The following is a 25,714-nucleotide window of genomic DNA, read 5'->3' as shown; positions in this document are numbered from 1 at the left end:
CCTGACAGGATTGTTACACTGAATGACATTTTAGTGGGTCTCTTCTGTAAATCAGGGAAAAATGTATGATATTTATTTTTTGCTCGAAAAACAAAAGCAAAATTGCAATTAAATTAAACAGAATTTTTTTTTTTGGGAAAAACAACAACAATTTAAAGCAGTATTACACTTATTGTTTTTATGCTTAAACCCTTTTTCGTCTTTGACCCACATACACATCTGTGTTATTTTTGTATTATTTATATACTATTTTAGTTTGATAGATTGATATTTCTAATTAGCTTTTATTAATTTCTATTTTATATTTTCAGTTTTCATTTAAATTCTAGTTTATGTAGTTTTATATACTATTTTAGGATGTATTTATATTTTTATTAGCTTTTATTTATATAATTTATTTTTTTATTTTCAGTGCTGGTCCTTTGCTGGTTTATGCTGGTCATGTGCTGGTCTTAAGCTAGTTGGACCAGTTTAAGACCAGCACATGACCAGCATAAACCAGCAAAGGACCAGCATCCCAGCTTCAAAACATACCTAACCAGCATATGATGGTTTTTTCAACAGGACACGTAAGGACAAAGGACAAAATAAAATTAATTAAATTTCACTCTTCTGCTGACCACAAAAGAAGATATTTTGAAGAATGTGGGTAATCAAACAGTTTCTGGTCCCCATTGACTTTCATAGTATTTTATTTTCATATAATGGAAGTCAATGGGGACTATTAAATGTCTGGTTAACCGCATTCTTCAAAATATCTTCTTTTTTGCTCCACAAAGGAAAGAAACTCAGGTTTGAAACAACTCGAGGGAGACTGAATGATGACTCAATTTTCATTTTTAGGTTGACTATCCTTTTAATGCCAGTCGATCAGGGTAATAAAATCACTTGGAAACATAGTAAAAAATCAGTATGCATGGGAGATACTGAGGAGACAAAACCACGTCGAAACTACACCACGAGTCTTCCTCAATCATGTGGATTGTAGCCAGTAAGACAACGCTGGATATCCTGATAACAGAGAACCGGCAGGGGCACGTTGAGATGAGATACTGACATCCAACACAAAATGATAAAAAGTACACGATCCAAAATTGGCAGGACATCTGCATTTCTAGCTGCCAACTGATGTTTAATTAAACGGGAAATCTGGTTTGCACAATGCAGGGAACATCCAAAATACCGAATAACCATCCGTTTGAGTGAGAGCGTAAGCTGGGTGGCTGTAGGTCTATAAAAAGGAACAGGTTGGAAATCCAGGCCACGCTTTTGGGTTAGAAGGACCTGTGCAAAGCCCAGATCCAACAAACGGAAAGGCTACTCGTAGTTGAACCTATAAAGCAGAGGTTGTGTTTGAAGAGCAGAAAAGACTCCCAACATGAACAGCCTTTGATACCAATGCCTTCTGAGATTAGGAAACGCTCCTGTATCCACCCAAACAGTTGCGCCATGGCTGAAAACAGTATTGTATCTGTTTTCCCTGAAGGAGGGTGAGGCACATCCTGGATGACATTCAATTTGATGTCTAAAAAGCCGAGGGTACGATAAAACACTAAGGGGGTTCAAAGTGACTTTTAGAGCCAGGTTAATGTCTGGACAAATTTTTTAGGACAAATATTTGAAGTGGCAACTAAAATAAGGTGACCAGATTTAGTTCAGGTCAAAAATATCAATTAAATCTTTTTTTTTTTTCTAGTAAAGACATTTATAATGCAAAAGATTTCTATTTTAAATAAATGCTTTTTTCTTCCTTTTTTAGTATTGTCAAAGAATCCTGAAAAAGAAATTGTGGTACAATTTCCAGAAAAACATTTAGCAGCACAACTGTTTTCAACATTGATAATAATAAGAAATATGTTTTTAGTACCAGCATATTAGAATGATTTCTGTAAAGATCATGTGACCCTTAGGACTGGAGTAAATGGCTGCTGAAAATTCAGCTTCGCAGTCACAGGAAGACATTAATTTAATAAAAAAATATATTAAAAAAAATTTAAATTAAAAATAATAAAATAAATAAATAAGAAGAAGAATTAATAAAACATTTATAATTATTATGATGTGTGCAGGTCAACCATAACTGACATACAATTCCCAAAAATCACACTATGACAAATAGTAAACAATAACCATTGCAAATAGCAAACAAATCAAAACAATAATATATCATCATATAACAAAATCAATATTAAATAAATCATAATAAATAAATTAATATTAATTAAATAAATTCATATTTTTTTAAAATATAAAATATTTAATTATTTTATATTTAAATTTGAAAAAACAAAAAAATAAATTCATATTTTTTTAAAATATAAAATATTTAATTATTTTATATTTAAATTTGAAAAAACAAAAAAATAAATTCATATTTTTTACATATTATAAATATATTTATTAAATATATATATATATAAAATTAAATATTTTTTAACATTTTCTAATTGTAATTGCTATGTTAATTTTCACAAACTGAGAATATACTATAATTACAACTTTGTTTGTGCTTTCGGAAATGAATAATTTCTATCCCTATCAGGCTTATTATTTCGCATTTTAGGCTCATTTTGAGCACAAAGTATGTGCTTTCTGCACATATTGAAATGTTAAGATGTGTTTGTGCTTTATTGTCAAAAGTAGCATGAAGACAGACAGCATTCATACCCAGGTCTCTTTTATCATCTTCACCTTTCATCCGTGGTTATGATGGAAACATCTTTGAGCGGCGGTTGTTCTGTTGACACAGCTTTGTTGTTGTGTTTAATGGTTTCCCGCAGCAGATGTCAGCTGACTGACACACATGAAGATAGATCCATACGGCGTGTTTAAGAGTCCAGTCTGTCATCTTTATGTTCACTGTTGCTTGGAAACAACGGCGTTTTTTGCGCTGATGAAAAGCATTAGAGGAAGACAAATGACAGTTATGCAACCGTTTAGTCATTAAAGGTGAGACGTGACATTTCTGTGCCACAAGTGCCACAATTTTACATAATTTACATAATTTTACATAAGCCATATTCAGCTTCTTTTAATATATACATCTAAATGAGATATACAACCACTTGACTACAAATCCCTGACTGACAGTTACTAAAAGTGTGGATCCCACTAAAGGACGACTTATACAGTACATCATGTGCCATATCTGATTGACCATAGCCCCGACATAGAGGTCAGAGAGGTTAAAGGTGAAGCTGGGCATTTCTGGCTCACAAGCAGCATTAAACAGAAGTGCAAAAATAATGCTTTCAAACCATCTCCCTGTATGCCCCTCATCAGCCAAACAAACTCATACATTGAGACAAATGACACACTTCATCTTTAAACGTTCTGATCATACACTCTCACAAAAGAGACAAAGTGCTTTCATGAACATGTTTAACTGGCCACAAACAAGAAGTAAGAATACAATTCTTAAAACTTGTCAAATATGGAAGTGGTAAAATATCGAGAAATTGTGCAATAGGTGAACCGAGACGGAAGCCAGGCTTGCATGAAAAAGTACAGAGAGCTGTGGCCAGCATTAAACATGAAATCTAGTTTGAAGTTATTTAGGTGAGGGGCAACTGATTATTTATCACAATTATACTTTTATTGCACTGATAACAGCAAATCGATTTACTGCAAAAACCACATTCATGGCAAAACAAGAAAGATATTTGGAGCAAATTTGGGAAGGTTATCAAGCAATGCTAATGACATCATGTGTCTGTGCAGATCACACACAGCAGCCTGGATAGCACTGAATCATTTCACAAGAAAACTGATATGCATATACAGAATGTGCTATCATGGCAAAAACATTGATTTATTTAACGAGAAACAGAAGTCAAACAAACACTCTATACTGTCTACAACAGCGCGCGCACACACACACACACACAGGTTCCTTTAAAAGGGTCATAGAAGGAATATCATCTTGGTGATATGAAACATACTGTAAATTTTAGAGCTCAGCACTTTTTGAACATGATTTTCACATTACATTTACATTTCAGCATTAGCTGTTTTATGAATCTGTCCAAATGTATCCAAATGCTCATGATTATATATATATGAAGATGGCGTTTACATCGTCTTAAAGGCACAGCACGGAAATACTGAAAATGAATTTCCCAAGGAGAAAAAATGAAAAACAAACGCATGATTTGACGAGTTTAATGGACTCACAAAATTATTCCTAGACAGTCCAGACAGACAACACAATGAAACAAAGAAAGAAGAAGAAAAAACAACATTTTGGGCCAAATTCACAAAACATTCGTAAGAATACAATTCTTCTTAACTGACATTTTTTTAACTTAAGAAAAAAAAAGAAGTCTTTTTTCTTAACTTTTTTTCTTTGGACAAAACTTAAGAAGAATAAAAAAAAGCTGAAATGTTAAACTTATAAAAGTTAAAGTTAAAAATGATCGTAACTAACTTCTTAAAAATAAAAGGTCGAGTGCTGAACTCCAGTCAAGCCAGTAGCAACGACAATATTGTACATTACATGCTTTTTCAGATAAGAACAACGTCTGTAAAAAAGATGTCAACGTAACATTTCAAGAATTGTACTTTTTTCAACATTCTTACGAACTTAGAATTTATCTTAAGAATTTTTATATTACTTTTAAATAATTGCAAATTTTTTTAACATACTTACGAACTTCTTCGAATTTATCATTTGAATTTTGATCGTTTTTTTCAAGAATTGCACATTTTCAACATTCTAACAACCTAAGAATTTATCATTTTAATTTTCAAAAATGTTTTTAGAATTGCACATTTTTTATCTTATGAACTTCGTAGAATGTCCATTTTTTTCAAGAATTGCTGATTTTTTAACATTCTTACAAACTTGTTAGAATTTATCTTAGAAATTAAGAATTGATCTTAGAATTTTTGTGACTTTTTTCTTAAGAAAACTCGTGAATCCAGCCCACTGTCATACTGTTTGTGCTGAAAGAAATGTCTGTTACAATGACTAAGTAAGCACCAAATTAAAAGTGCTTAATCATCTAATCTTATAAAATTCCTCTAAACATCAGTTTCATTAAAGCTATCCTAAAATCGGCAGATCTCAGGGAAATCTCGTGTGCTTTTTGGCTGACAGATGCAAATAACACTGCACAAGCCTTTTTGTTAAATATTACTGAATATGAATATGAGGATCACAGACCCCAGCGCTGTCCTCCACAGCAAGACCATTCAATACAAGTGCACAGGCCATGCGACATCGACCTGTCCTAACATAACAAACATATGCACACATATCCAAAAGTGTGTGGAAATGAAACACTAAAGCTTTGGTATACCGAACATTCATCAGCTCGTCCCACTGCAGCAGTGCATTCTGGGTATGAGCGCGTTTAACTGGGGAAGTGTATTTCGATACAACGTCTCACTGAGAAAAAAAGATTTAAACATTAAAACAAAATACCTAATTAAATGACTAATAATTCATATGAATATAATTAAAATAATAAGACATATTTAAAGTTGGCAGATACACCAACACACTGTAAGTCTGTATTCAACAACAAAACGCTATAAATGATCATAACATCTATATTCTGGAAAGCTGAATTATTTAATAAAACATAAATATGTAAAAGGGGTGGTGTTTATCTTCATAATATATGTATCCTTTGTTGTTTTTGTCTTTTTTTAGAAAAATAAACCCTTTGATATCAAAATAACCATTCAATAGTCTTTCACTTTCCCATTGTGCACGATAAAAAGCAAACAGCCATTTAAAACAGGCCTGTTAGTCAAATCTGAGCAAAGTGCTTTTACTACTGTCCTGTAAAAGTTACGTGTGCAATTTCTGCAGCAACCAAACAGAATAGCAAAAACAAAGAACAATTTTCAGCCATTTTTCGGTCGTCCACCATTGTTTGGACAAACTGGTAGCGTCTGCACCGCTGGTTGAGCTCATCAGATCAATTCAGCTGCTCAGATTGCATATCTGTCTCACTTCACTTTTAGCAAAGGGGTAAAGCGATCATGTCCAGGGATATACTGTAGAAATCCTATACGCCACTGTAAATTTAGGTTTATCAAATTTGGTTTATTTTCTAACGTTCTACTGTTCTTTACATTTACATCCAACCCAACAATTCCTCTTTAAACCTTTTAGAAATAAAAACTGCCTCTGAAGAGTTTAACTCGGCACGTCAATGCCAGAGAAAATGAAAAATGGCCACATGCACACGGCAGGGTAGAGGAAGTGACTGTTATTTGCTGTTATTTGTGGGAGTGAATCACGTGTATGAATCATGATGCTTGACTCATAATGGAACACTAGTTCACTGCAAACCATAAAGCATTCACTTCATACTGACAAGAGTTTCATAAAAATAGCATGTGAAAAAGATTACAATACTACATTTCTGTCAAATGACAGAGAGTGGCACCCGTAATCTCAGAAATAAACATGTTTATTTAGCACAGGGGTGCCCAAACTCGGTCCTGGAGGGCCGGTGTCCTGCAGAGTTTAGCTCCGTTGGAGCTAAACTCTGCAGGACACCGGCCCTCCAGGACCGAGCTTGGGCACCCTTGATTTAGCATTTTTGATTCAGTGTTGTGTAAAATATCTTAAACTTCACCAACATTGACAATCCAAGTCCCTGGAATCAGTTGCTGTCCATTCTAGTATGGGGTCCAATCAAATAATTAATTAATTAATAAATAGATGTTTTTAAATAAAATTGCATTTGATATTATAATCATCACTGCGGTTGAGAGCATGCAGTGTGCTCTATATTATATTTTGACAAATTCATACTATTCACCTTATTTTGCTTGCGATATTAAGTCAGGTGGAATCTGACTGGCTGTCAATGTTCTATCGTTATGAAACCAGAAATATTTATATATACAAAAAATAGGAAAATATCATTCTGAAAGTGATTCCAAGGATGATATTGTGCTATTCTCATAAAATTACTATTCATATATTTTTACTTAATGTTATACTTTTTTGATGTTTATATTTTGACAACGAATTGCAATCGAAACTTAATTACACAATCAAAAATGTATATAAAAATGCCTTATGTGCAATTTAAATGTTTATATATGATTCAGCTTTTATTTGAGTGTTGAATATCAATTAAATGTGATTAAATAATGGATTATTAAATAAACTTTCAGTTTTCAGTTTTTGACTAAATAAAACCCTAATTTTTTGCTTCAGGCTTTCTGTAAAAAACTCATTTTGGTGCATCACTAATAGTTATCATTTTGGTTGTGAATGGGCCTGACATTGACATTCCAAATTGCAATGAATACATTTCCAAGTTAATTGGAACATGACATGCACGCAGCTTTGAATTTGGTTGAATCTGAACGCAATTGTCACTCTCATAAATAACAAACCAGAGTGAGACTGTATTTAGCAGTGTGCATGTGGCCTAGCGGAATAGATGACAGCGCTTAGTCAAGACAAAATGAGTGGAAAGTATCTGCTTTCGTGGCATTATGATTCACAAACACTGCCGTGACACACTGTCACTGGATACGGCTGCTGAAACACAGAGCTGAGCTGGGCTTCTGGGTTCACTGTGCCGTGACTTGACACATCACATATCTGAAGATGCAAGAATAGCGTCCTGCATACGATAAGAACTGGTGATACTTCACAAGGAGCATCTGACACTGGACCATATGAACTGCTGGTTACAGCACACGCAAACCGCTTTAGACACTCAAAGCAAATGTACGGCGCATTCATCGAAGCATTACGTATATTCATTTTGGAATATCCTGGTGTATACTGGCAGTGATCCCATAGGGAAGTTGAAACAGTCAAAATTTTCCAAAATAAAAGCGTAAACATCCTTCGCAGGACCATATGGATTTTCCAGTCTGGTAACACAAACTCGGGACAGAAGACATTGGGTGCAATACAGCCAGAGGAAGAGGACAAGCAAGCTATTTTTGCAGTGATGGAGACCATGAGGTCAAAAAAGGAGGTTGCACACCTGTGCTGCTATTGCACGTGTTCTTTCATTCCTGCTCTGTTTATGGCACTTCAGGACTTCACCTCGTCCTGTTCTGGATTGGACTGCAGTTCAACGTCGGACAGGACGAGCTCCACTGGCATGATGAGTGAGGTGTCTGAATCTGCACTCATGGAGGGCTGGTGCTCACCTGAAACAACAAAAAAGCTGTTTTAGCACCAAACCTGGTGAGAGGTGTTGTTTTTGCGTCGGAATAAAAACGTTAATAAGATTTCTATGGAAGCTTGTTTCTGCCACAGATTAAAAAAACAACAAAAAAACATTACAATTACGAAAAACTTGAAATTGTGAGAAATAAATGAGCAATTCTGAGAACGCATATTTTTGAAAACGGCACCGTTATCGTTTCTGTGTAAACACCCAAAACGGGAATCTTTGAAAACGGTGACGTCATGCCGTGTGCGTAGTACGTGTTAGGTATGTAGACATGCACACTACGTGTCGATTTTAAAGGCAAGCGCGAACAAACATACACAACAATGGCGGAGTATATGGTACTGTTGTTGCTGCTCAAGAGTTTGCTAACGCTTCTTCAGCAAAGTGTGGATTTACTTCACCAATATTACAACCAACAGCGGAGATGCATCATATACATCATATAATCGTCACTTCCCTACAGGTACTGTTTACTAACAAGGTGACAGCGCCAACTACTGGCCTGGCATACGTAATACAGCGTTTTTGGCCGTTTTCGCGGATACGTGTAAACGCGAATCGTTTTGAAAACGTTGTAGTGTATACGTGAAACTTTTTAAAAACGCAAGTGAAAAACGTTTCTGTTTTTGACCACATCTTTGTGGTGTAAACAAAGCCTCAGAATTGTGAGATATAAACTTGAAAGAGAGAAAAAAAGTCAGATTTGCAAGATATAAACTCAATTGAGATATGCTCTCTCAATTTTGAGGAAAAAGTAAGAATTGCGAGATATAAAAACCCAGAATTGCAAGAAATTAACACAATTTTGAGTAGAAAGTCAGAACTGCAAAATAAAAACTCAAACTTTTGAGAAAAATGTCAGAATTGCGAAATTTAAAGGGGTCATATGATGCGATTTCAAGTAATGCCGCCCAAATGTGCACGCAAAGAAAGAAGGCGTGGTTTCAGTAACCGCAGTTAGTGTTGAAGCAGCCATGTCAGGGAGAGAAATAATGTGTTTTTTGAACATTAAAGCATGTCAACATATTCTGTTGCACCAAATACACAAAATAATGATCTTTAAAAAAGCATCATATGACCCCTTTAAACTCAGAATTGCAAGTCATAAAATTGCAATTTTGAAAAAAAAAGTCTGAATTGAAAGATATAAACTCAAAATTGCCTTTTTTTTTGTGTGTGTGAGATAAACAGTCGCAACGACCCTTTTTCAGATATTTTAGATTTCAGAGCTTCGGTTGAGGAAAAAATGGCCTGGAAGATTCTACACGAGACACACGATATGGTTTTATGGTGTTTTTGTTCTGTCTGGAGCTTGACAGGCTTATTTACAGTGCGTGGCAGCAGACCAAAGCAACTAATCTAGTCTCATAAGCTGACAAAAGGCCTGATACGGGCTACAGAAGCCGCACAGGATCAGAGTAGAGCTGCGATGGAGAACCAGGACAGGCTGTGCTTTTATTTGCTGCCGGTACCAAAAAAATGACCTAAATATATGAGAGCTGAAAGTAGATCACACGAAAAAACCACTAAAACAGACTAAAATAATCAAATCCACTTCCAAGAGACGTGTAGGTCCATGTGGGAGATAGGAATTTCACATTAGAACTACAATTCCTTTTATATTTGTATATAAGCATTTCTTATACAGATACTTGCATTGCTTGGAAAAATTTCTTTGTTAGGATATTTATTCAATTTTTATAGACTCCTCTTTTGAGTTTCATTTTATACAGGGATGTATCATGTTTCCACAAAATTACGAAGCAGCATTGATAATAATCAGAAATGTTTCTTGAGCATCAAATCAGCATATTAGAATGATTTCTGAAGATCATGTGACACTGAAGACTGGAGTAATGATGCTGAAAATTCAGCTTTGATCATAGGAATAAATTACGGTTTAACATATATTACACATAGAAAACAGTTATTTGAAATTGGAAAAATATTTCACAATATTAATGCTAAATATTAATCAAATAAATGCAGCCTTGGTGAGCATAAGAGACATCTTTTAAAAACTAATAAAAAATCTTACTGACACCAATTATTTAATATTAATAAATGATTTAGATGTTATACATTACTGTTCATTTTCTTTAGTATTTTTTAAAATACCTTGAGAAAAGCAAAACTTAAAAAAAAAAACCGTTTATGTCAAGATCACAATAAGTTGTGATGGCCTTGTGTAATGGTTCATCCATACTCACTGCTGGCGATGTGGTGGCTCTCTCCAACCTGCGGGAAGGCGTCCATCTCGTGGTAAATGTGTGACAGGCTTATTGCTCTGACAGCTGGGTCCAGGACCACCAAGCTCTCGCCCACTGAGACCTCACTAGCCCCTGTCACAGGGTTGGTGGGCGGCCCGCTGACGGACATCTCATAATCAGGAGGGATGTCATCAGAACAGTCTGTATTGGGCTGTTTGAATGGCAAATTACAGAGGTATTAAGAGCAAAACACAAGGTCACAAGCAAGGCTCGTGGATCCAGTAGCTTCTGTTCTTACCGGGATGCCCAGCGCCTTAAGGATGTTCATTTTGCACATAGGACAGGTTCTGTGGTCCTGTAGCCAAGGGTCCACACAGTTCTTATGGAAGACATGACTGGCAACAACACAGTGATCATTAAACAGTCAAGACATATTTTACACAAAAACACCTGGCTAACACTGTGTCTAAACATTTTAATGCATTTGTACATTCAATGTGTCATTTTAACCAGATTAATATGGACTTTGTATTGGCTATTTTAGCAAATAAATAAATGTATAAATAAAATACAATAAAATTATACATTATTGGTTGGACAACAGATCAACCAGTATTTTTTTAAGAGTTTAGATGTCTACAAACCATCTGATACGCAGAACTGATTTTTAATTTTTGACTCACTAACTAAATCACAGACAACAAGAAAATCTAATAATGAATAACAAAAATTAATAATTAAAGACTACTTAATACTAATACTACTAATTATTATTATTATTATTATTATTAAGTAGACTTTAATTAATTATTGTTATTATTATTATTAAAAAAGTAACAAACTAATTATTAATAATTTAATTATTAAACATTAAGTGAAGCATTAATTGAATTCACAGTAGTGTAATAAAACGGTGAAATGAAACTATACACATAGAAATGAAACATTATTTAAATTAGTAAGCCAGACACCAGAAAAATCATGAGCCGGCTCTGGTGTAATGGTCAAAAATGATTTAAATATATGTTTTTTTGTAAATAAATTGATTAAATTAAAGACAGATGCAGGTGTCTGAAGTAGATGTGCAACATTTCAATAATAGAAATGTGGCATCTGTTGATGCCACATGTACTTCCAGATTCAGCATTTTTATTGATTATAACTGAAGAGATCTATTTTCTTCCAGCGTAGACATATTGTAAGCAATGCTTAATGAAGGAGGCCTTTGGCATGGTAAAGTTCATATTGATGCTGCACTATTGGGAAAAACTATTTAAAGTTTCACTTTCACAGATTAAAAATTAGCTTTAGAGGAAGAGCTCATTTAGTTCAATAGTTTTGGGCTGAACTTCAATATGGCACACTAAGCCTGATGTATTATTTACAGTTTTAAGCCTTTTATTTCTCTGAGCTGATGTCTTGTAATGTTTGTCTCAAATCTTACCAACACGGCAGTATCCTGACAACATCATTGGGTTTGTAGTCTTCGATGCACACTGCGCAGTTATCAAAGTCCGACTCGGTTTCCTAGAAACAGCAGGTCGATAAACAATGTTGTGAGTAACCACACATGGGCGACTGTATGTGTACACTTCCATGAGATCTCCATTAGAGCTAAAGCAGCAGACAGGAACATACAGTCATAAAACACACATAAGGACAATGAATCACAGACGGGTGTTGAAGGCCACAAATCAGACTACAGATATCACACATTTGGAGTGGTTTTAATATATATGTTTATATATTTTCAAAAGTGACACTTGCAATAATAATGTAGAATCAGAAAAAATCTATTTTACACTTTCAAAAATTTTAGGTTAGTATGATTTTTTTTTTGTTGCAAGAAATTAATACTTTTATTCAGCAAGGATGCATTAAATTGATCAAATGTGATGGTAAAGAAATTTATAATGTTACAAAAGATTTCAATTTCAAATAAATGCTATTTTTTAACAAATAATTTGACAAATACATCAGTTTCCACAAAAATATGAAGCAGCACAACTGTTTTCAACATTGATCATAATCAGAAATGTTTTCTGAGAAGCAAATCAGCATATTAGAATGATTTCTGAAGAATCATGTGACACTGAAGACTAGAGTAATGATGCTGAAAATTCAGCTTTGATCTGAATAAAACAGAAAAAAACTTCTAGTAATGCTGTATTAACCTGTGGGGTTCCCCAAGGATCTATTTTGGCTCCCATCCTTTTTTCTTTATATATATGCTTCCACTTGGTTCCATTGTTATGCTGACGATACACAAGTTTATCTGCCTATAAAACAGAATTCGGATGGACTGGATGCTCTCCTGGCCTGTTTGACAGATGTAAAGGCATGGTTTTCGCTAAACCTTCCGAATTTCAATGAGGAAAAAACAGAAATGATTGTTTTTAAACCCTCAAATTCCTTGACTGCTCCCAATCCACACATGGGTTATCCTCATGTGTTAAGCAATATGTGAAAAATCTGCGTGTGGTATTTGATGAACATCTGAAGTTTGATAGGCAGATAAATTCTGTGGTCAAATCATCCTTTTTTCAGTTGCGGCTCCTGTCTGTCTTTCTTTTAAAAACTTTGAGAAAGCGATTCATGCTTTTATTACCTCTAGATTAGATTACTGTAACTCACTTTATGCTGGGATTAGTCAAACAGCTTTATCCCGATTACAACTGGTTCAGAATGCAGCAGCTAGACTTTTGACCAGGATTCATAAACGGGATCATACTACTCCGGTTTTACAGTCTTTACACTGGCTGCCTGTGCGTTACAGAGTAGATTTTAAAATTTTGCTTATTGTCTATAAGTCACTAAATGGTATGGCTCCATCATATATCTCTGATTTATTGATTGAGCACAATGTAACCAGATCCCTCCGGTCCTCTAACCAGAGACTCTTGTTTATCCCCAAGACGAGGCGGAAGTGCAGGGGTGATCGCGCTTTTTCTACAATCGCGCCAAGACTCTGGAATGATCTGCCCATTTTTATTAGAATGGCTTCATCTGTGGCTATTTTTAAGTTTTGATGTTTTTTTCTTTTTTCTTTCTTGGTTTTACCGTTTTTATTTTTCATTGTGTTATTGCTGTTTTTAGTTATTCTATTGTAAAGCACATTGGTCAACTCTGGTTGTAGTACATAGTGCTATATAAATAAAATTGCCATTGCCAAATTATATTTTCAAATATATTCAAATAGAAAACAGTTATGTTAAATTGTAATAATTTCACAATATTATTATTTCCATATTTTGATCAAATAAATGCAGCCTTGGTGAGAAGAAGACACTTCTTTCAAAAACATTAAACAAAAACGTATATTATTTCCAAACTTGAATGACAGTGTATAATAAAAGCTGCCTGGCCAAGTTGTAAGGATGTGTTTTTGCCCCATTTTCATTATAATTATAGCATTATTGCTTTGAATGAAGTGCTTGAAGCATTTCACGATACTCAATTACCAAGATATCCGCAAAAAAAACAAAACAAAAAAAAGCACAAAACAATCCAAACCTTGTCACCCTTCCTGATGGTCCGTACTTGTAACTTGCTTATGGCCTTTTTTGCAGCATTGCCCAATCGTCTCTGCAAAAGACATGAAACAGGCTACATTGAAATTTCGGATTTTAAACCAACATGAAATCAAATTTGACCCTCTTTGCTTTCTTAACGCATGTTGAGTAAAATAAAAGAGTGACTGTACAGCACCTGGTTGCGGTCTCGTGCGTTTGCGTAGCGGAAGCGCTGGATGTAGTAGAAGACCAGCCAGGCCAGAGAGATGATCATCAGGATGATGAAGGAGATGGAGACGAACACCACAGAAGTGCGGCTGACATATTTCTGTAGGTTGCGCGTGCCGATGGTGATGTGCATGGCCACGGTTATGTTCTTCTCCAGCAGGGCCATGATCTCACGACCTTTGGGCTCGGGAATCATGATAGCCACCACATCGCCGGTTCCTAAACCGATGACAATAGGTTAAAATCTCAAACGATTCACACAGATGACATACTTCACCACCAAACTTCACACTTTTAATTGATCAACATAAAAACACACCGATAGTCAGCGAGTCATAGCGTTTTGCACTGTCATTCAATGTTAAAAACAAGTTAGGCTCTTCTCTAGACTCTGGAAAAGCCTTCGAACAGATCTGCAAACCTGATGTAATTAAATACAGAGAACAAACACACGGATCGGTCACACCTTCCTTTAAACTGATGCCATTAACAAGACATAATTCATTTGGGTGGATTCTGCTTCACAGAAAAGGAAGAAACTGGAAAACTTAAAGAAAATTTTTCTTTTTTGTGTGTTATTAAGAGTAGGCTATTTCTTTATCTTACTTGTTACCTAATACTTAATATTGAATAAAATCTGATATTTTCAAGTGATATTATTTCAAAATGAAAACAAGTGTTGTTTTAGTTGTTTTGTTTTGTAGTATTTATTCATATTTTGAGTTAGCATTTATTTTAATATTTTCCATTTTCATTTTAGGCTTTGATGTATATCTTCTTTTTTTTATATTTCCAATAAGCCTTATTATTTTTATTTCCGTTTTAGTTTTTGTCATTTTAGTACTTCAACTTCTTTTATTTCAGTTTTTTTTTAAGTTTAAGTCTACTATTTATATTTTATTTCAGCTTTATTTCAGTTAACAAAAATTATTTTAAATTAGTTTTAGTTTTAACAATAACAACACTGATTTAAGCAGGTTTTATTCAAAAACAGACACAGAAACAAACTAACAAAAACAGGTACAAATAGGTGACTTTTTATATATTACAAAAATGTATCTTGAAAAAAGCCCCCCCCAAAAAAAGCAAAGCAAAACAAGGCAATAAATTAATTAATAAATCCTACATTAAGAATAAATGAACAAACAAATAAAAAAATAGATAGATTAGATAAATTTTATAACACATATCAAGCCAGTTTTTTTTTTATAATAATTTGTAAAAGTGCACTAAAATTTCATAATATTTAATGTTTAAGTTAAACCTAATTTTAAGCATTATTGTATGTTTTAAGAAACATAATTTGTTTGTTGTTAGATATTTAATTGAGTTTGCATTTAAATTATTTTGTGTGTTTTTGCTCATTTCAAGAGAGGCATCATTTGAAACGGAAGACTTCACACATCTCAGCTAAGCTCAGGGCTTCACTCATTCTGGACTCTAAACATGCATCTGTGAAAGCCAGTCATTTGATCCTCAAAATTAGCACTTGCTGGACTGAGCTGTAAAGCAGCCAACATGTCAGCAAAGAAAGCAATAATAAAACTATGAAGAATGCACTTAACCAGTGCCGAGTACCAGCCCTCTCCATTTACAAACAAGGAGCTGGCTGAACACTGGATTTGAGAGATGAATTACTGCACTGCAGAGTTCAGGATACAGGAGCCTGTGATTAATGCTAAACACAACACCTTTATGGAGCTTCATCAATAACAACATGACAGCATCAGGTCAGAGGTGAAAGCTGTGCATGAATGTAGTCAGTTTCATTTCATTCATTTTCATTTCATTTATTTATATAGCACAAGTAAACACAACAGGATTTAACCACTGTGCCTTACAGATTATAAGACTAAGATACATGACAAGGAGAAAAAAATTGATGGGTGAACTGTCCCAATAACATTGGGGGGGAAAAAAGACACAGCAGGTTTAACTACATGCAGAATATTCTGTCTGGACACTGTTGCTCATGACACTGACAGCACTTTCAGTGCCGAACAGATAAAGTCAATGGTCTCTAACGCTCAAAAATGACAAAGAATTCATGAAGCAAAGGGTCAAGAGACCAGAAAATGGTGGGGAAGTGAAAGAGACAGACACTCTTGATCAGACACAACAGCATGTCGTGACCATGAGTTCTGCAAAATGCAAGAGAGATTCTTGTGGTTGACTTGGTTTGAGCAATCTTACAACTCCCACTGACCTGCTAATGTTACCAAACTGAAACACGCACAGACAAGATCTTTGAGAACATGTTTTAAAGGAATAATTCACCCACAAAATCACTGACAATGTACTCGCCCTCAGGCCGTCCAAGACGTAGATGAGTTTATTCATGGGAATAGATCTTGAGAAATGTAGCATTACATCACCTGCTCACCAATGGATGCTCTGCAGTGAATGGGTGCCGTCAGAATGGGAGTCCAAACAGCTGATAAAAACATCACATATTTGAGCCAGAAGCAATGATGGACTGGAGTTGTCTCAGCTACTTGTGGATTATTGTGATGTTTGGACTCTCATTCTGATGGCACCCATTCACTACAGAGGAACCATTGGTGAGCAAGTGATGTAATGCTACATTTCTCCAAATCTGTTTGATGAAGTAACAAACTCATCTACATCTTTGATGCATTGATAACTGTCATGATAATAATAATAATAATAATAATAATAATAATAATAATAATAATAATAATAATAATAATAATAATAATAATAATAATAATAATAATAATAATAATAATAATAATAATAATAATAATAATAATAGACAAAAGTTCCAAAATTTGAACTTTATGCAAAGTATAGTTTCCTAATATCTTTCCTTATGATCTTGGGTTGCAGTGTGACCTGGGCATGTTTTTGTGAAAATCATCCATTGCTAAGGAAACACAACAAGAAGAAACCTGCAGCGACTGCAAACACACTGAGTAATCATGTCACAACTCAAGTAATAAAAATCATTCTTAGCTGCTTCAGAGTGAGTCAAGACAACAATCACCGAAAATGTGTGTGTAGACCAAAAGATTCCTTTTATTGTAATAAATGAATCATATAAGTATGATATAGTGGAGTCGAGAGAAGTGTGGAGAGCTGGTCAAAGTTTGTAAAGTCTGTGCAGGAAAGTGGGATGTTGGGAATGTCATTAATGTGCAATAATATGCCTTGTTTTTTAGCATAACAGTTAACTTTTTTTATATATATTTTTTTGCATTACAACAATATTATTTTATTAATAATAATCATGAAAACAAATAAATAAATAAAGTACCTAATGGAACCTTATTGTAAAGTGTAGCACATATTCTTTTTTTTGATTTTGGTGTGAAATATGATGCAATATGAAAATATTGATGCAAAAGAGGCTTAATACTCTGCAAAGTATGTAAACAGACCATGCAAATCTCAAGGGTTTAACAGGTTTTTCCACATCAGGATACAGTGCATGATAGATGTTAACTATTCAGTGGAAACAAACTGGTCAAGCTTAGATCACACAATATGCATCACTGGTCATAATCACATGTTGGTGCATTGATGTGATATCCTTGTTATACATTAAAGGAATAGTTCATCCGAAAAGCAATTTGGTCATTATTTATTCACCCAAATGGCCTTCAATAAAAGTCTCTTCATAGATCACCCAAAAATGATAATTCAGTCATCATTTACTTGCTCTAAAGTTGTTCCAAACCTGTATGTATTTCTTTCTTCTGTTGAACACAAAAGACGATATTTTAAAGAATGCTGGTGACCAAACATGAGCCATTGATTTTCATAGTATAAAAAAAAATAAGACTCAAGTCAATGGCTACCGTTTGGTTACTCACATTCTTCAAAATATCTGCTTTTGTGTTCAGCAGAAGAAAGAAATACATACAGGTTTAGAACAACTTGAGGGTGAGCAAAGGATGACAGAATTTTCATTTTTAGGTGAACTGTCCCTTTAAGTGCTCTTCATACATTCTACAATTAAAGTGGGTTTATAAACTTGGAATGCAGTGCACAACTTGCACTTTAACGGTCAATATTTCTTTTACAATGACGTCTGGAGAGCAAATGCACAAGAAAAGCATCTCATCTTACCGTGATGTGGCATAGTAATGGTCTCATTGGAGTTGCTGGAGCCCACATTGAAAATGACCACAGCGGATGCATTGAGAGCAGCAGCATGTCTGATCTTCTCCCTGTAGGTGCAGTTTCCTCTGGCTATCAGTGCTATCCATGGGATGTTGGGATGAGGAAGAGGGAATTTAGTGTTACTGTCACACACCTGTCTGTCCTGCAGAAGAGATGGCATAAACACAAAGCCCCTGGCATCTCTTTTAGGAGAGTGCTCCCCATATCTGCCACATTCACTCTTGTCTGTCTTTATCTCAGATGTCACTGGATCCAGGTAAGTGATGTTGACAAAGGCAGTGTACCATTCCTCCTTCTCTGCCACTGTGAAGTCCAGACACAGCAAATGCACAAAGCAAAACGACAGCAGCCATGTAGACAGGGCAAGACTCCGGCAGGCTTGGGTTAGGGACATTGCCATGTTTTCAGAAATGATCCCAAACTAACTGTTTTCACGCCGGGGAACGTCTTTATCCTGCCTCTTTTTCAGTATATGATTATGATCCTTGAATACGGCATCACTTGGCAACCCCACAACACAAATAGAGCGCAGTCAGACAAAACATCTACCTGTCCATCGCCGTCGTCCTGTAAAAGTGGCTTATAAATGCAGTCCACCATCATGTCGAGTCACCCAGCAGCTTTTGCGCTTGTTGTGACGGTGTCGGATGAGAAGGTTGCCAGATATTTTGTTACTAAACATAGACTGTAGAGGGAAAATGCAGTTGTTGAAGAAGAATATCACCGTATACAATGCTAGGCAATTGAACTTAAAGTGTCATGAAACCCCAGACTACTTTTTCTGAGATTTTAGCAGAGGTGTTTGTGTTGCACATCATAGAAGACAATGTTAGCATCCGATCATTTTAACTTTTGGAGAAAACTGGTTAATTTTAAGCTTTTTTGCGCTATTTTCATCTTCTGGTTTAAAATCTACATTGTGTTGACGTCACGATTTGTGACGCTTTAAAGAGCGTTATATAGAAATAACTAACAAACTAAATTAATTAATTGATTGATAAAAAAAACCCGGATTACATTAAACAAAACGTTGCTATGCAACACACAGGAGTTGCATAGTCGCTCATATAATATATGATATCTATTAATATATCATATATATATATATATATATATTTTTTATTTTTTTTTAGGAATGTGATAAGTGTCAAAGGTAATTTTACTTATGATTTTTGCAGAATTGTTACATTACCTTGTACCTTTCCATAATATTGCATATAATTTTTTTCTGTTGCCAGGCGACAAAAAAACAGGGCGTTCTGCTATTTCTGCTCTTCAGTGCAGAAACTTCCCATGTGTGCACAGTGTGGTGAGATGAACGTCCTCCTACTGAACCCCAGCACGCCCTCTACACTCATTATAACTGACCCTCATCGTTTTTTTCCCCCAGTTAGAGTCTGGAAAATATCTTGCACATTGCTCAGTTTGACATTAGATCTCGGTCCAGTGTTCTGAAACTTGGCCTGTCCAATAAAGCAGATAAAGATGACATATCGGTCTTAAATGCACAAATAACTAATGATAAGAATGCAATCAAATCTGCAGCTCAGGAACAGAGCGCTTTCACACATGGAGGGCCGTATCTTACTGACATTGTAAGTGGACCTTAGAGGGGAAAAAAGTATGATCTGATAAGAAAGTAATAATAAGTACTCAAAGGGAGGTGAGCTTGTCTGTGGAATGTGCCCAGTGTGTCATAAAATAAATTCCCAAAGAGGCAGGAGGATAGCCTACAAAAACATTTGAGCACTCTGATAATCGGTGAGACGCTGGACAGAGATAAATCACGTTTCACAAAGAGAAGTAGTACATTTTTAGGATATTAAGCCGTTTTAGTCTTCTGTTTGTTATATTTATTCTGTTATTTTTCTTTATTTAAAGGCAAAACGAAATGTATGAAGGCTTCAGACTGTGTCATAAAACATCCTGGTGTTCACAGCACTGGAATGGGCATGGTGGTAAGTACAAACATCTCCATAAATGGTGCCAGGACATGTCCTCAAATATCTTACATTTTATACCCATTACACTAGAAATAGTTGTTTTTTTGGACAGAAATCCAAGCAACTGTCTTTGAGAAGCTAGGCTTATGCACAAAATTAGAAGAATTCAATTCCAGTCCAAGTGACTTTCGTATTTGAATTATATTACATTTTTTTAGGCTGTGTTTATTCAGTCAAATAAATCTTCTGTATAATGAAGGACATGATTTGTGTTTCTCATCACATGTTATGTACTGACTGTAGTTGCTGAGAGTTTGAAGTTATCCACCTTTTTCCTACATCCCATGATGTTTTGCGGAAATTATGGGATAAACTGTAAACGGTCAGAGACTGCCAATAAACCTGTTTAAAGGTTCGCACTAAGAATGCAATAATAATCAATTGCAAAAACTAGGTACGGTGAGGTGACATTATACTCCTCACCCATCGAACAAAACCAAACTTAAGTGTAAAAATAACAAATCACTATCAACAGACCATGAGTAACCCTAAAAGTCTTTCGGCAACAATATTATGGTCGTGTTAAATATCACTGTATACGTAAAATTATATGTAAAATACGTGTATGTTGTGTTAATCAAAAATCTTCCATTAACTGTAATATTTATTGATATTTCAGAGTGCTTTCCCTCATTTTGACAGATTAATGCGTTTTTTTTCCTGGCTTTATATTATTATATTCTAATATTATAATGTATAATATTGATATTGAATATTATAAATATTCCAGTAAACAGCTAACATGGATTGGAAGTGAAAAAGGGAAGAAAACTACATTTTAAAGTAGGGATGCGGGAATCGGTATCGGAAGCGAAAAAGGCGGATCGGAGCATCCCTATTTTAAAGTGCCATCTGATAGAGATTTAACTGAGGATTTGCAGAAAAAAATCATAGTATTTTCATATTAATAGAGCAACATACAAGGAAACAGGAAACGGGACAGAGATTTTGTCACAGATATTTTTGTGATACCAATACAATTCCAAACATGATGTTATTTTCCTGACAGATAAAAATAGAGCATGACAGATAATATACTGATTAGGGATTATTTGTAGCATGAAATGATTTGTTTCAGTCAGTTTGAGTGGAAGTTCCCTAAGCCTCATTTGGACTCATTTGGAAAAAGTTGGATAGTTGTCAAATTATACAGTTTACAATCCAAGTTTTTACCGTTATTATGAGTCATTGCAGAAGTAGCACAGAAAAGTGAAGTTAGTTCTGAGAATATTTTGTTCACTTTTTGTTTCTAATGCAGTAAAAATAAAACTTTTTGGGCATATGAGCTCTCTGCCAGCTTTTTGTTTCCTGTTATTGTGGAAGAAAGTCTCTTGGCATCACAATTAAATGAGCTTTAAATTAGCTTCGGAAGAATCGGAAAACACTGGCGTGTGATTTGAGCTCTTGCAACTACCGGTAATTGCCAGAACATGAAAGTGTAGGAAATTAGCTCAAAAGGCAAATATTAATAATTAATCAACTTATTATAATTAATTATAAATACTTGGATCAGCTAATGGAATTAAAATCAACAAGCCTGTTAACTGTTCATTAATTCTAAGAAATGTTTATTTCCAGGGTATGGGAAATAACGTTCTTAATGTGCAATACTACTCGGAGCATGAAGCCAAAATCTGCATGATCAGGGACTTCAGTTATGAGCTGTCTTGATGAGAGAGAACCAGCTGAAGTCTGAGGATCTTTGGTGAATGGAAACAAACTTAGCCTGGCACAAACTTAGGGATCCTTAGAAGACTTCTAGCTCAGCATCGTCATCTTCTCAGAATCTTAAAAACAAGGCCTGATCAGTGATCTTTAAAGTGTGAGGACGTCACACCCTCAGGATTTGAGAGAGCCAATGAGGAATGGTAGCTTTGGAGGGAAATTTTACGATCCTTTGTCTTCTAGCATGGTGTTTTGCATATGAAACTGGATTGGCTGTTCAAGAGAAGGATCTTCAAGATCCTTATAATACTAATGTGCCACAGAGTTAGCGAAATGTCATGTAAATGAACAAATAGGAAACGTAATTTGGAGTTCACAGATACCAAGTAAGGCATATGTGTGATCTTGTTATAATCCGTAATTATGTCCCCACTGGATGCAACAAATGCCTCGTTTATATTATAATCACAATATGGTAAGGGCGTAACATTTCCGTCACACACTTGAGGTATTCGGCCAATAACAACACACTGTATAGCTGGCCAATCAGAGCACACCTCGCTTTTCAGAGCAATGAGCTTTGTAAAAATCTAAGCGTTTCAGAAAGGCGGGGCATAGAGGAGAAACAATAATGTACAGTATATGGAAAAGAATGTGTTTTTTTAACCTTAAACCGCATAAACACATTTCATTACACCAAATACACAAAAGAATGTTCTTTTTAGCAACATCATATGACCCCTTTAATTAAGTAATACTAAAACGTTCATTCAAGGTTTAATATATAGGCAAAACACTATAAAAGAGCATATGATTATTTAGGATACATGGTTGTACATTCCTCAGGTGAATAGTAGACACAATGTTCTGGAATATGCATGTTTGTCTGGAAAGGTCCATTCTATAGGCCTGTGTCTGTCTTTCACAGGGTCTGTTCCATTGCACATAGCATCTTTCCACGTACTTTTGAGCAATAAAACAGTCAGACAGTAGCCCGGGTAACTGAGCCCTTTCAGGATGGTTCATGGAACTCACAGAGTGGGTTTTAAGGATTATTTGTTAAATATAACAAATAATTGCGTGTCTGATCAGTCCAGCCGTTTCCAGAAGAATTTCCGACTGAACACAGAAGAGTCTTTGATTGTGAACGCGTGGCTCTGTTGTTAATGCAGTAGTGTTTGTATCCTATAGGGGGCCATATGTGACTTCTGTGAGGCCTGGGTTTGCCATGGGAAGAAGTGCTTGAGTACCCATGCCTGCTCCTGCCCTCTTTCTGACGCAGATTGCATTGAGTGTGACCGCAGCGTTTGGGAACATGGTAAAGAGCAAGCATTCATGTCTACTATGGCACAAACAGTCACCATCAGTTACCAGTAACATGAGTTTTGTAATCATATTACTTTTTTTTTTTTTCCAGTAACTAGTAATGCAAAATATCTGAGTTACTTTGTTTTCCCATTTATTCACTGACACGTCTCCTGTCCCTGTGTTGAGAGAACTCGGAAGTGAGGTGCAGAGGCACTTTCTTCAGCCAGCCTTTTAATTTCACTTTTGGTGTGAAAGGGCCTTTACAGTTGCCAAAATATACTTTTGGGGTTATTAAAAAACCAAATAAGCAAGCCCAGCCCAGGCGACAAAAAGTAACACAAAAGTAATGTAATGCATTACTTTCCATAAAAAGTAACTAAGCAATGCAATTAGTTACTTTTTTATGAAGTAACGCAATATTGTAAGGCATCACTTTTAAAAGTAACTTTCCCCAACACTGGTTACCATACTCTAAATCAGCTGTTCTCTGCTTTAATATGGTTGGAGAAATCAGTCAAATCCTGTTTGTTGTTTAATTTACAGGTGGTCGCATTTTCCACTGCTCTTTTTGCCACAACTTCCTGTGTGAGGATGATCAGTTTGAACACCAGGCGAGCTGTCAGGTCCTGGAAGCAGAGACTTATAAATGTACGTCTTGTCTGTCTATGGTTTTTCTGAATAATCTTCTTTTCATTACGACATTCAACTTTATTGACTTTTGCCCCAATTGCAGGTTTATCTTGTAATCGTCTCGGCCAGCATTCTTGTCTCCGATGCAAGGTTAGGATTTTCATCAGTCTGATTTGTTTGTATACATACATTGTTTGGACAACCTATGATTGAAATGCTGTTTTTGTAGGCTTGTTTCTGTGACGATCACGCTCGAAGCAAAGTGTTCAAGCAGGAGAAAGGCAAGGCTCCTCCGTGCCCAAAGTGTGGACATGAAACTCAGGAGACCAAAGATCTCAGCATGTCCAGTGAGTGCCGTCTGCTATCTACTACTATTTTGTCTAATCTTAATTTTGTGATATCTAAATTGAGACATTTTATTCCATATAGTTAATTCATCAAAATAATATATAGTCAATTAATCAAAATAAAATGCTAAACATGATAATATAATTCTCAATATGATCATTTAAAAATATTTTTTTAAATATACAATACAAATAATAACTGTTTTTTTAACTAAAACCATAAAAACATTTTTGTTACATGAAATAAACATTAATTGAAATAAAATATAAATACAACTTATTTTATTTCAGCTAGTTGCCAAGGCAACATTTCTCATTTTCATTTAGTCTAATTTAAAGTACTAAAATAACAAACTAAATAAACTTAAAATAATATATATATAAAAAAAATGTATAGAGAACGGGCAAACTAATAAAAATGACAACACAACACAGTCACAAAAACTTACTAAAATTAAAGTGAAAACAAAATGTTTTATTCAGTATATAAAAACATTTAAAAAAATCTAAATATAAAAATATTTATAAAAATATAAAAATATTTATTTTAAAAAATCTCATTTAAAATATTAAAAATCATGAAAACGATAATAGTACAACAATATACACTATAGTAAAGTATAGTATAAATAACACCGGTTTTGAGTAGCAGTTAGATGTCTGGTACTAACCGGATGGTTTTGTTTGATGTTCTTGCAGCCCGAACACACAAATTTGGCCGGCAGAGTGGCGGCGACGAGGACGGATATGGTGCATCTGGATACAGCTCCTACTGGAAAAATCTGGAATCTGGTGGGGGATACAAAGATGAGGAGGATATCGAGGAGGACGATGACTTTGATGATGATGATTATGAAGAGGAGGAAGATGATGACGACGAGGATGAGGAGGAGGAAGACGACCCAAAGGTGGAGGACACGCTCTCAAATCTGAGTTTGGAAGCAAGTGGAAAGACCCAATAAAACACACACAATACGTAGATGGGATTCAGAAATTCAGACATAGGTGTCATCTAAGAATCTGAGCTTTACCGTGTCAGATATTTGGCCTTTTACTTAAGGTTTTCTGCATTGCATTGATATGAATGTGTGCATAAATGTCTGACGTTGTCACCTTTTTGAATTTCAAATATATCTGAAGAAATGTTTTTAAAAGTCAGTTTTGTGTTTATTTAATGGGATTTGTATGCCTCTTTTGATACAATAATGCAGACAAGACACAGCTTTTAATCTCTTAGGACACAGATGCAGTTATTTATGGTGACCCATACTTGTAATTAGTGCTCTGCATTTAACCCATCCAAAGTGCCCACACACAGCTGTGAACACACGCACACATCGTGAACACACACCCGGAGCAGTGGGCAGCCATTTTTTTCAATAGGTGTCAGTATTAAGTTTACTTTTGGCATTAAAATAGTACTGTTAGGATTTGCTAAAGCAGTGAAGAATTAGCGCTGAAAAAGCCTGTACAGGTATTTTTGTGCCTGACCTTTTTTTT

General features: G+C 35.1%; 2 protein-coding genes across 3 annotated transcripts; one reads left to right on the top strand and one right to left on the bottom strand.

Moving 5' to 3' along the window:
* Positions 1-2,512: 2,512 nt before the first annotated feature.
* On the bottom strand, positions 2,513-18,884 carry LOC107746087 (RING finger protein 150-like). Of its 2 annotated transcripts, XR_001640654.1 has the most exons (8): positions 18,208-18,884; positions 14,084-14,334; positions 13,889-13,960; positions 11,820-11,902; positions 10,674-10,770; positions 10,376-10,586; positions 7,971-8,139; positions 2,513-2,890 (listed from the first exon to the last, which is right to left on the bottom strand). XR_001640654.1 is itself a non-coding variant. In XM_016560164.1 (7 exons), the coding sequence occupies exons 1-7, from the start codon at positions 18,659-18,661 to the stop codon at positions 8,021-8,023; spliced, it is 1,287 nt and encodes a 428-aa protein (XP_016415650.1). In that variant the 5' UTR covers positions 18,662-18,884; the 3' UTR covers positions 7,094-8,020. The 2 variants fall into 2 exon arrangements, 1 of the variants encoding a protein (XP_016415650.1); XM_016560164.1 differs by lacking the exon at positions 2,513-2,890 and having other exon boundaries at positions 7,094-8,139.
* A 515-nt stretch (positions 18,885-19,399) lies between these two features.
* On the top strand, positions 19,400-25,333 carry LOC107746098 (zinc finger protein 330-like). The gene is made up of 8 exons (XM_016560180.1): positions 19,400-19,414; positions 19,500-19,570; positions 20,143-20,219; positions 23,121-23,247; positions 23,781-23,885; positions 23,971-24,017; positions 24,097-24,214; positions 24,914-25,333. Exons 2-8 carry the CDS (start codon positions 19,555-19,557, stop codon positions 25,174-25,176), a joined length of 753 nt encoding a protein of 250 aa, XP_016415666.1. The 5' UTR covers positions 19,400-19,414; positions 19,500-19,554; the 3' UTR covers positions 25,177-25,333.
* Positions 25,334-25,714: the final 381 nt, after the last annotated feature.

This window comes from Sinocyclocheilus rhinocerous, unplaced genomic scaffold, assembly GCF_001515625.1.
Source record: "Sinocyclocheilus rhinocerous isolate Xijiao unplaced genomic scaffold, SAMN03320098_v1.1 scaffold107, whole genome shotgun sequence".
In the NCBI taxonomy this organism is placed as follows: domain Eukaryota; kingdom Metazoa; phylum Chordata; class Actinopteri; order Cypriniformes; family Cyprinidae; genus Sinocyclocheilus; species Sinocyclocheilus rhinocerous.
The sequence above is the reverse complement of the archived record's forward strand: the minus strand, read 5'-3'. Positions and strand labels throughout refer to the sequence as shown.